At 50.1% G+C, this 11,566-nt stretch overlaps 1 protein-coding gene across 2 annotated transcripts; it reads right to left on the bottom strand.

Moving 5' to 3' along the window:
* Positions 1 to 3,899: 3,899 nt before the first annotated feature.
* Positions 3,900 to 11,065, bottom strand: GFI1 (growth factor independent 1 transcriptional repressor; the record flags this gene model as incomplete). Of its 2 annotated transcripts, none has more annotated exons than XM_081224451.1 (6): positions 3,900 to 4,078; positions 6,795 to 6,960; positions 8,008 to 8,145; positions 8,267 to 8,748; positions 10,448 to 10,630; positions 10,942 to 11,065. In XM_081224451.1, 6 exons carry the CDS (start codon positions 11,063 to 11,065, stop codon positions 3,900 to 3,902), a joined length of 1,272 nt encoding a protein of 423 aa, XP_081080577.1. The 2 variants fall into 2 exon arrangements, with proteins under 2 accessions (XP_081080577.1, XP_081080578.1); XM_081224452.1 differs by having other exon boundaries at positions 10,951 to 11,065.
* Between the last annotated feature and the right edge of the window lie 501 nt (positions 11,066 to 11,566).

The following is an 11,566-nucleotide window of genomic DNA, read 5'->3' as shown; positions in this document are numbered from 1 at the left end:
ATAAAACTTCAGAAAAGACTTCATCTTAATGGCTGATAAAATCCCTAATACCTACTAAGATTTCAATAAAATCTAACCATAAAATGGTCAAAATTCTCATTGTGAAACACAAATATTTCCGTTTTAAGCAAACATGTGTCCATACTACCAATCAATAAATAAGAGCTATCTAGACATAAATTGATAGCAGGGTAAAAAATACATAAACATACACACATGTGGGTAGACTGGAAATGAGCACTAAAAAATTAACATAAGCTTGGAAGCTAGAAGGGTTTGGGATGAAATTTCTTTAAAAAAAAATTGACTCAGTGAATGAAATGTTGAATAAACGTTAAGGAACAAGTGTATTATGTACTTCCTGCAAAGTTGTTACTTTAGAAATCATATAGCAGCAGAGATTTAAATAGTGCTCTAGAAATGCACAGTAAAAAGTAGTCAAGTCCTTTTTGGCCTTCCTCTCAATTCATTTCTTTCTGTTAAATGATCAGGTTAAACAAGCAGGCACACAACAAAATGACACAAGCCAAATCACTATCGACACTTCAATAGAAAAAAAAAATCACTATCGACACCCAATTTTCAAGGGCAATGGCACTCAAGAACTCACCCAGTGATACTTTGCTATGCCTTTAATTAAGGCGGGGCTTTTAAAGCTCAATTGTTCCATTCGTGTCTCAAATCAATCAGATGAATTTCACCTTTTACGTGGCCTGAATCCTGATAGCTCAGCACACTCGATAGGTAATTTAATCATCTGTGGTGTAGATGAACGCAAACTCAAATTAGCTACTGAAAGAGTTGGTCTTCTCTGAGATAGCTGTGCTTTTCCACTTTTATGCAAGAGCTGAGCTTCACCAACTGGCTAGCTGGAGGTGTTATTAAAAATTTAGTGAAAGAAACAAAGGTGTGCTCTGGTGTCTCTTGTTACCCTTTCTACTGTTACTCCAGTGGACAAAAGGCATAGGGCCTGCCTCATGAATAATGTGACATGGAATATTCACATGTATTTTTAATGGAGTTAAGTAATAACATTAAGAGAGATATTTGCAATCTTCAAATTTCACACGGTAACAGGGGCAGTAATTTGTTTTGATTCTGAACTGAGGATATCAGGATATTTTTTTTTCCAAAAAAAGCACACTATTAACATCAAAATTAAAATTCCACATTTATAGCATAAATAGGAATTATGAAAATGGACCAAAGTTCTAAAAGTCACAAGGGTAGAGCAGGACAAGGCAGCCAACTAGATTTCAATCAGTTCTACTTACCCCCCAATGTAACTTCTTTACTTTTCAAACCAAGTTGGAAATAATCAACCAATGTGCACAGTGAATCCTGTGAGAAGGTCGTTTTGTGATCTTTATTCACTGGGAACTTTGTTTCCCAGGACACTAGAAAGAGCTTCCTGGATGCTGCAACTGTTCACCCAACAGTTCTGGGAAATTATCTTAAACTGCCTTATAGAGTGAACAAATTTCAATTTTGAATGAGAGTAAACTGACATGAAAAGACATGGTGTTGAAAACCAAGTGAGGATAGCCAAACACCGAGATTTGGAGAGACTGGAGAAAAGCATGCTCAAAGCCAGGGAGAGTCCTATATGTTCTGTTTGCTTCCTTGGCCCTCAAGCAATTTCTCTTCCCTTTGTGCTGGAGAGAGCAGAGCCAGCCAGGATGAAGCAGGAGTTTATTTTCTCTGCTTATTCACTTACCACCTCAGCAAATATTTATTGATCTCCTACTGTGTGCCAGGCACTGTTCTGGGAGCTGAAGATTCAGCAGTGACCAAATATATAAAGCTCCACAGGACACTGTGTTCACTGCTGTATCCCTAGCACCTAGAACAGTGCCAGGCACATACTCGGCGCTCAATCAATATGGGTGAAATTGATTTGAAAGAAATGGACAAGCTGCTGATGGTCATCATGGGCTGTGCAATACCTTGGCTGGGTATTAGAAAGAGTACAGGTAGCTGGGATTTAGGCCAGGATCTTATTCTGGTTTCATTCTTTTAAAGGATTGATTTATGCCAGAAATTCCCAAAGGTGGGATAGAGCCAGAAATAACCCAGATGCCAATTTTACTGCCCCTCATCAGTCTTCAGATTTATAACTTGCCTTAGGTGAGGCAGCTAATCAGTCTCAGATATTTTCTTTCCCCTCTGTCTCCAGAGAATCAAAGTAGTCAGGTTTGGATTGTGATGATAGAACCATATCTTCATTTTATGGTGAAGGAAACCAGTATCGGGAAGGTCAAAGGATTTGCCCAAGTCACATGGTATGTTGGTGACAGAGTTGTGACTAAGACTCAGTCTCTAGACCTAAGGCTCGTAATGCCTTTATTCATCTGGGAGCCTTCTGGCCTGTTTAAAAACAAAAACAAAAAACCTGAACCTCTCAGAATAAAAAGCCCATATACATGTAGGACATCAGAGACTCGGCAAGGTAGGAACTTACTTCTGTATCCCTAGTTCTTCTGCTAAGAAAGAAGGAGCTCAGGCACAGAAGAAAAGAAAAAAGCACATGAAAACCAGAGCAATTGGATTTTACTCTCTTCTGGATGTTGGCTTGTCTGCTTTACTTTTATACTCCGCTCCAGTTTCCTTCAATGCCAACTGCCCCTAGAGACCAAAACAAAGTTCTTTCCCAAATTCCCTGCCTAAATGAAAAGCAATAGGTAAGAGTCTTAATACTTTATTAACTTAAAACACCACTCTAATAAATATGTATGAACAAACATAATGCACTCCAGAAGATCTAAAAACATTTACAAACTTCATCATAGTAAAAACACCACTTTTTTTTTCCTCTGTGGTACGTATGGAGGGTTCAAAGAGTTGAAGACAGAGCCTTCACATGCCTGCTAGCTTAGACATCTTAAAAATATCAGCTTAACAATAAAAAAACTGAATATATACAAAAATCTTTGAAGTATCTGTTCAGCTATTTTTCATTTACGTTTGATAAAATCCAAACAGTCAGAAGGGAAGTTTCAAGATTCCGTTTTACCTTCTCAGAATTCCTTTGGGCCGGGGGTGGGGGGAGAATAGACCCAGCTACTTGGAGTTGCGGGGCAGAGGCAGACAGACTTTACTCTCTGGCTCCCCAGTACCTAGCATAGGGCCTGAAACCATGGTAACTGGTGGTCAATAGACATTTGCTGAATGAATGGATGACAATCTTGTCCAAAGGCATTGCTCTGTGCTTCCACCTCTTCTGAAGAAGCCTTCACAGGCCTCCTGGAGGGAGGACGTCTAATCTCTTCTCCTCACCAAGCCGACTTTTCTTCTGCTCTTTCTTGGGGCAGGATCCACAGTGTATCTTGTAATTTCAAAAGTATGAAATTCCTTTCCCAGATCAGTTTCTGAACCAGTCTCCAAGTGGAAGAAACGATTCCTCCAACCTTTATAGGCAGCATCCAACAAAAAAGGGGTCAAAAAACTCCCCAGAAGGAAAACAATAAAATAACACTCATTCTTCATTCCAGATAAAAACATTGATATGTTTACCTTGTAAATGATGATTCCTCCTATTCCACACAAGTATCTGGGGTAGGTCAGGAGGAGGAGGGAAGAAACCTGAAGGACCTTCCTATCTGTGGAACAGGGCTGGGAATAGGAAGGACTGTGAGGCCCGATATTTTATCTGATTGCCGCTCCACTTGGAGTCTTCAGATGTAGAGAAGAGCCTATTGGGTGAGTCCCATACCCAGGCAGTCATTTGGTTCCCACTCCAGGCTGAAATTTCAAAAGGTAACTTATCCCCTCTGGCGGCTCCAGGGAAAAAGGGAAGGGGGATCACCCTGGTGGGATCTGCAGAAGTAGCTGGTGGCAAGTGGGGAGGCTGCCCTCCGTAGTGTTGCCTGCGTAACTGCGCCTGCAGCCGGCCAAGGCGCTCACTTGAGCCCATGCTGCGTCTCCCGGTGCCGCCTGAGGTCCACCTTCCTCTGGAAGCCCTTTCCACACAGGTCGCAGCCGAAGGGCTTGAAACCTGTGTGCTTGCGGCTGTGGGTGATGAGGTTGGAGCTCTGGCTGAATGCCTTGCCACACACCTGGCACTTGTGGGGCTTCTCACCTACAGAGATGGAAGGGGGAGGGGAGGAAGCATGAGTCTATGATAGAGTTAGAGGGGACTCACTGTGACCCGCAAGCTCTTGGCAGCGGCTGGCTGCACCACAGTCTAGGGCCTCTGAGCAGCTTGGAGGGTGCCGTGTGTGGCAGTGCAAGTCCCGGGAAGCCAGGGGTGCACCAGGTGAAAGGGAGACTCTCCGGGTGGGGGTTCCCAGCCAGAGGCCTCAAACCGTTTCCTGCTAAACGGAAACAGAGCAAAGGCCACGTGCCCTCCCCAGACACGCAGCTGAATCCGCCCTGGGAGGACTCCCTTGGCTTTAGAAGTAGAGAGCTCCCACAGCAGATGTTCAGCGCAAGGGGCCGGGGTGCTGTCTTTCAAACCATGTGACTCTGTTCTAATTGAGAGGAAGTTTTCAAATCTGAGTTTCCAAGTGGGTGTTGGTTTGTATGGACCAGTGAGCCTGTCTTCTTTCTTGCTCTTGGAGGACAACAGGATGCATTTGAAAGCATGGGCATTTCTAGAAGGCTTATTTTAAAAAAATCCACATCTGGGTCACAAAGTATTTCTTAAGGCAGCTGATCCTTTTCTATCTTGATTTTACTTTCTTTTTACGAGGTTAATCACAGGATTCTTTATATACCAGCAACTCTTCACCATAGATTAATAAATAGCAGATAGGCTTCCCTGGTGGCGCAGTGGTTAAGAATCCGCCTGACAATGCAGGGGACACGGCTTCGAGCCCTGGTCCAGGAAGATCCCACATGCCGTGGAGCAACTAAGCCCGTGCGCCACAACTACTGAGCCTGCGTTCCAGAGCCCGCGAGCCACAACTCCTGAAGCCCGGGCTCCTAGAGCCCATGCTCCGCAACAAGAGAAGCCACCGCAATGGGAAGCCCACGCAACGCTACGAAGAGCAGCCCCCTCTCGCCGCAACTAGAGAAAGCCCATCCACAGCAACGAAGACCCAATGCAGCCAAAAATAAATAAATAAAATAAAATACCTTTAAATAAGTAACAGAAAAGGGTTTGTTTTCCCCCCAATTCATATGCTGTTTAACATTTGGGAAAGTAGCATGATTTTCCAAATAGCCTCAGCATGGTGTTATAGTCAGAGTTTGGCCTTGGAAAAAATGCAAAATAGATGAAGTCTGTTCTTGAGGAAGCCTCTGTTCCTCTTGCTGTACCCCTTTCTATCTTTGTGCTTCAGATTTCCTTGATAAGGAACCAATCATCAAAACTTATCCTATCCCTTAGGGTCAAACAAATCTGAGAAACGAATTCTAGCTATAATGTAAATGTTTGATAAGGGCTTAATGTTTCATTCAGTCAAGATCCTAGTTGCATTTTGGTGAGCGTCTTGAATACCTTTACTCAAAAGGAGCGAGTTGCATGGAAATTTCACACAAGAGAGCATGATTAAAGTAGGATATTTTTCTAGGTTTTCTGATGGGGGCATCTACACTGCCCAAGCATATATGTAAACATCAACAATGATTGTTTGGAACACACTGCAATTTGTTTTAAGTCAGTATTCATCTTCTAAAATAAAATAAAATTCTGGATCTCGCGTAAATGTCTTGTTGACTATTAAAGAGAGTACTCCTGGCATTAAACCTGCCACCTACACACAATCAAAATATTAGAGAAAGAGTTCAGGATTGGAAGCCAGAGCATTCCACAGCCCTATGATTTACTCTCAGTCTGACCTTTGGTAAATCATTCCATCTCTCCGAGTTTCAGGATGGTAAGAGCAGCTCCTTCTACTATATGGGACGGCAGTAAGAATCAAATGAAGAGATAGATTTGAAAGCACTTTGTACATTATAAAGCATCATAATGGGTGAAGACTTACCATTGTTATGACAAACTTGCTGATATTTTAAAAAGGGCAATAAGTGAATAGAAGCTTTCTATATCCACCAATCCCTTTGGCTTTGAAAATAGAATATAATAAACAGTGGTCAACAGGATAGACATTTGAGAGCAGACAGACCTGAATTCAAGTCCTGGCTTTGCCACTTGCTAGCAATATGACCCTGGGCAGGTGCCTCACTTTCCTCATCTCTAAAATGGGGATAAGGGGTAGTCTTTACCTCCCTGAGTTGTTGTGAGCATAAAATGAGATAATGCATTTTAAAAGCACTTAGCAGAAAAAGCCTAGTAATAGTTACCATTTTTTCCCTTGCTCAGTCAGAATAAGCTGTCAGACTCCTAAAAATGCAGCCAAGAGGTCACACATAAGACCCTCCCCCAAAAGGCTGGGTGGTAGCCCTAGAGAAAGTCTCAATCTCTAGGTAAACATTTAGGGCAGCACTCTGAGAGGACCCTGGAGCTTCATATTTCACCTAGAGCAGGCAGCAGTTGGAGCAGCTGCTAAACTAGAGGAAAATATTCTTTGCAAGGATAGAAAACTTGCAGCTGACCTGCTGAGTGGTTCTTCAGATATAACCCCAAATCAAAGCCTCTCTGGGGAGAACCACGTATGTAAATGAACCTAAGAGAATCTGTGCCTCTTGTGTGTTTTTTTTTTTTTTTTTTTTTTTTTAACGCACATGCAGTGATTAACTCCATCTGGAAGGCCATTTCCACCACTCATTCTGGGGCAAGAATATCACAAAGAAGGTGAATTATGTTGGCCTCAGGGAGAAAAACAATGACCTCCACCTCCCTTTCCACCCCTCAACAGGTGTTTCCTACAAGCCAAGGGCCTTCAGCTCACCAGTGTGGATGAAGGTGTGTTTCTTCATGTCTGATTTCTGGTGGAACCTCTTGCCACAGTACTGACAGGGGTAGGGCCGGGTGTCTGAGTGGATGAGCAGGTGTGTGGACAGTGTAGATGACCTCTTGAAGCTCTTGCCACAGATCTTACAGTCAAAGCTCCGTTCCTGTGGAGAGAAAGAGGTGGCATTACTATTGCAATGGTCTAGGCTGCCATTCTCCTCACCACCAACCTGACACTAAAATCCCCAAAGCTAGGGCTCTCCCTTCCTTCAGACTCCCCTTCCCCATAGCCTGCCCCATTATCCTCTCTCCTCCCATTTATTTCCAACCTCCACCCTTCCCACCCATATCCTCTACCCCTTTAACACTTTTTCAACCCAAACACTTTTCAGCCACAAACTTCCACACCCCTTGGCCAAAACGCATCCCCACCCTGCTTTTTTGACACCAATTTACAAACACTTCTCCACCCTCCTCCACAGGAGGTTTAGACCTCAGTCACTTGAGAGGCTCCTCTCCCCTCCCCCCAGGCAGTGTGGATGTTGAAGGAGACGGGAGAATACTCTTTTTTAGTAAATAGGTCTCTCTAAGTAAGCATTCTTCTGTCATAGTTACTTGTGAACTTATTTGCTTATCTACGTAGCCTCTATCTCTCAGCTAAACTGTAATCTCTGTGAGGGTATCCTGTCAGGGACCTGGTGTGTTACTGGATTCTCATGTACCTGGAAGTTGAGCAACAAATATTTATAAGTGAATAACTGAAAGAACAGCGGGACAAATACTGGATGCTCTAAATGAGCTGAGATTCCTCTTCTTCAGTAAGGAGGGGTCAATGCAGATTAAGTGACAGCCATTTGGTGAAAAGAAAGAGGCCAAGAAACAGAGCTAATGAATCTGACATATCCGCTGCAAGAGTGCATACAAGCCTTTCTCAAACCCAAATTAATGATGGGGATCACATTCTGGGGTCTCACAATGATGTGACACCGAACTCCAGGGCTGCCTCGAGCCCTGAGCCGGCAACCACGCACCTTTCCCTGCACGCCTACGTCTGAGCAAGGGGACGTGGCAGAGGAGACTGGGGGCAGTCGGGGCAAGTCCAAGGAGAAAGGTGCCAGGCGGAGAGCGGTCGGTGCTGCACAAAGAAGCAGAAGATGCCGGAACGCGAAAACCTGAGCAGGGCGGCGCGCGGCCGTGCGTCCCGCGCTTACCTGCGAGTGCACGGCTTTGTGCTGCTCCAGGCTCACCGCGTGCCCGAAGGTCTTGCCGCATATCTCGCACGCAAAGGGTCTCGTGCCGCTGTGGGACCTGCGCACGTGCACCTCGAGCCCGTGCGGTGTGGAGAACACCTGAGGCGGGTGGGGCCGGGGAGAGGGCCGCTGAGAGGGGCCGAGGGGCGCGGACGCTGGCTGGGCGCGGGCCGGGGGCGGGGGCGCGGGGCCACTAAAGCCAGGCGCGAGGGAGCCTCACCTTGCTGCACTTGATGCACTTGTAGGCGCCGCCGCCCATTAGCAGGCGGGTGCACAGCAGCTCCGACTCCACCTTGACGCCGGTGCCCTTGTCGCCGTGCAGCCCGTGGCCGCTCTCCGGGTACAGCCCGCCGGTCGCCGGCCTCTCATACAGTCCTGCCGCCGCGGGCCCAAAGTCGCGGTAGAGCCCCAGGCCCGCGCCGCCGGCAGCTCCGCCTCCTGCGCTGCCTCCCCCGGGCGCCCCGGCCCCCGCGCCGCCAGCAGCCCGCTCCCGGCCGTACAGCGCCGCGGGGTGGCCTGGCTCCGGGGTGCGCTCACAGAAGAGGCCCAGGCCGGCGCCGCGCTCCAGGGCCGCGCACGGCCTGTAGCTCTGCACCAGGTGCCGCAGGTCGGAACCCGCCAGACCGCTCCACGAGTACGGCTTGAAGGGCAGGGGGAAGGGCTGAACTTCGTCCAGCGAGGGGCACACCGACTTCTCCGAGGCTGTGGAGGCACAAGAGGGCGTCCGGTTAGGTCAGGCCTGAGACCCGGCGGTGTCGGCTAGTCGGTGTGTCTGCGAAGTGCCAGGCACCCAGCCCTTGTGCAGCACTCGGTGCGCCAGGCCTCTCGCTGCGTGCCAGGGAAGCCCCCAGGCTCAAACGCCGGCCGGGTCCCTGGGGCCTCGAGGACCACTGGAGGCGACAAGGCAGCACACAGAAACTTAAAATGACATCGGGTGAGGAGAGAGGTAAATTCTGTGCCAGGTCAGCGGAAGCGCACGGCGTTAAGAGAGTCTTTTCTGGCTGGACCAGCACATCTGGCGGCCCCATAGAGAAAGACGCGCCACGCTTCAAAAATGCTCCGAGCAGAGCGGAGTTGCGCGGGAAGAGAAAGCGGCGGCCGTTCCGGCCCTGGACCGAGCTTGTGGGCAGAGGGCCCAGCTCCGGCGCTCTCCCAGCCCCTACGTGTTTCTATTCCGTCCTTTTTCTTTCCCGGAATCGGGAAGGAGGGAGGCAGAGAGGACCAATAAAATGCGGCCCGGCCTATCCGAGACATATCTGTCTGGGAAAAAACAAAAAACGGGAAGGCGTTAACATTTCTCAAAGTTATTAAATACCCAATGCAGGTAGCCAGGGCCAGTGGGAAGGGAGCTCGGGCTTGCTAAATACTCCCTATTCCCAGTCCTGTCATAATTTGACAGAGGAAAAAAAAATCCCACGAATTTCTTAGAGGAATGATTTACAATTTAAGGTTTAGTCACCACCTGCCAGACAAACAGCTTTCCGAATTCGCGGCCTTCTGCACCCGACCCATGCGAATTTTGCTAAAACCAAATACCAATATATACTTTTCCCTAAATGCATACGGATTTACAAATCTGTTCACACACACCGCAGACTCCAGTCCAGGCTAGCCGCTTCAATGAGAAGCTGCATTTCGAGTTTCCGTCGGAGATTCCGGCGGTGCCCAGTCCTTGCGCGGCGGTGTCCTGCACAGCCAAGAAGGACCCTCGGGTCGCCGGCTCCCAGACGCACCCTCTTTAGCCAAGTCGACGCACTGAGTGTTGGACGGGGTTGGGGGTATCTTTTAAAACTAGTAAATTAAATCTGGAAATAACCGGCCCTTGGCAGAATCCCGCTGTTCAGCGCACTCCATTCCCCACCGCCGGAACCCGAGATTCGCTCCCACCCAACGTGCAGTCGGTTTGCGCGAAGCTCGATTGCTCTCTGGAAATGAAACCAACGGGCTGGTCCCCAAAGCCGGGCCAACCCGGCAGAACGAAAACTGAAATAGGCCCCCAATCCGCGCCTGCGAAGACCTAGCGGGGGCCCGAGATTTTCGTCCCGGACCGGTCCCTCCCGCCTGGCGCCCAGCTCTGCCAGGCCCAACGCCGCGGGAGCGAGCTTAATTTTTAAAGGCAACGACACTTTTCTCTCAGACTGCCCAGGTCTCCGTTTGAGACTCGGGGGTCTGGATTCTGGGATCCCATCACTGCCTGGGATCCAAGCAGCCGACCCCGCGAGCAGGCTGCCCCTGTCCCACAGAAGCCGATGCCTCCCCGTGGGGCCCAAGAACAAGCTCCCTCCTCTCGGAAAGACTCTCCGCCATCCTTTTGGCATTTCTGTGCCCAAAGCCGCTCCGGTTCATTCCTCACCGCTGGGTCTCTGCCGCCCGGCCCCCAGAGCTCCCAGCGGGTCTCTACCTGGAGACACAGAAGGCGACGGAGGCCTCCAGAAGTCCTCACACTCCGAGCTCCGATCGCCGACGCTGCCTTCACAGCTGCCGGGGGACGTGGAGGCTCTGTCGGGGGCTTCGGTCAGCTGAGACTCGGGGGATAAACGGCCCCGGGGCTCCGCCTTCGCCCCGCCTGTGCTCGAGGTGCTGTCTGCGGAGAGGAGGTAGGATAGGGGCTCAGGTTGGGTCTGGGTGGGCCCGATGGTTCTGAAGCGGCGCCCCCCAGACCGTGGCACCTGGGCTCCCTCAGCTCTCCCCAGACCCGGCCGGAACCCTCCCGGATCCAGGGGCGGGAGCAGAGAGGCCTTGGCACCTAGGCGACAAGCCTGGAAGGAACCTGAAAGGTAGGTAACAAAAAAGGCAGCAAAGGGGCTTCGGGACCGCCCTTCCCGGTTCCTGGGGGATGGTGTGGCGGGACACAGAGTCTATGGCCCCGGGAGCGGCCCCGCCCGGCCCGCGCACGCCCCGCACCTGCTCCGCCTGGCGCCAGTACGTTCTCCAGGCGGAGGGAATAGTCGGGTCCCGGGGAGCGCGGCTGGTGGTAACTGTGAGCCTTTTTGCTCTTAACCAGGAACGAACGCGGCATGGTGGTCGGGCGCGCTCCCCACTCTGCTCCAAGGGTCCCTGGAGCCTCCGTCAGCCCACCGTAAGCCCCAGCCAGGCGGAGACCTGCGAGAGGAGAACAGGGTGGAAACGCAGGTCAGCACGCACCGGGACCCGGGACTGGGCAGCGGAGTAGACAGAGTTCGGGCCAGGGAGGAGGGAGAAAGGCCCGTGGGAGGAGGGGCTTGGCCTCGCTGCGCCGCGCTCACCAGGTGGCACTCGGACAGGTGGCGCGAGCTAGCCGCCGCCGCTCAGCGGTAAAACCCGTCCCTGGGCTCAGACTCAGGCCTCTTCCTTCTGCCCTGCCCACGCCCCCTGGCCCCTCCCCTTCCCTAGCAAAACTCGTTTTGGTAATCAAACTCTCCGAGAGCCGAAGTCCCCAACGGGCCAGTTACCCCAACTCGACCACACACTGCCTGTCTGGATCCGCTCTTGGGCTGGGGAGAAAGGCGTAGACGCGCGGATCAGTTTAGGGCGGGGGAGG

The sequence above is a fragment of the Mesoplodon bidens genome (assembly GCF_964165515.1).
Source record: "Mesoplodon bidens genome assembly, chromosome: 2".
In the NCBI taxonomy this organism is placed as follows: Eukaryota; Metazoa; Chordata; class Mammalia; order Artiodactyla; family Ziphiidae; genus Mesoplodon; species Mesoplodon bidens.
Note: the sequence above shows the minus strand (reverse complement) of the source record. Positions and strands in the feature narration are given on the sequence as shown.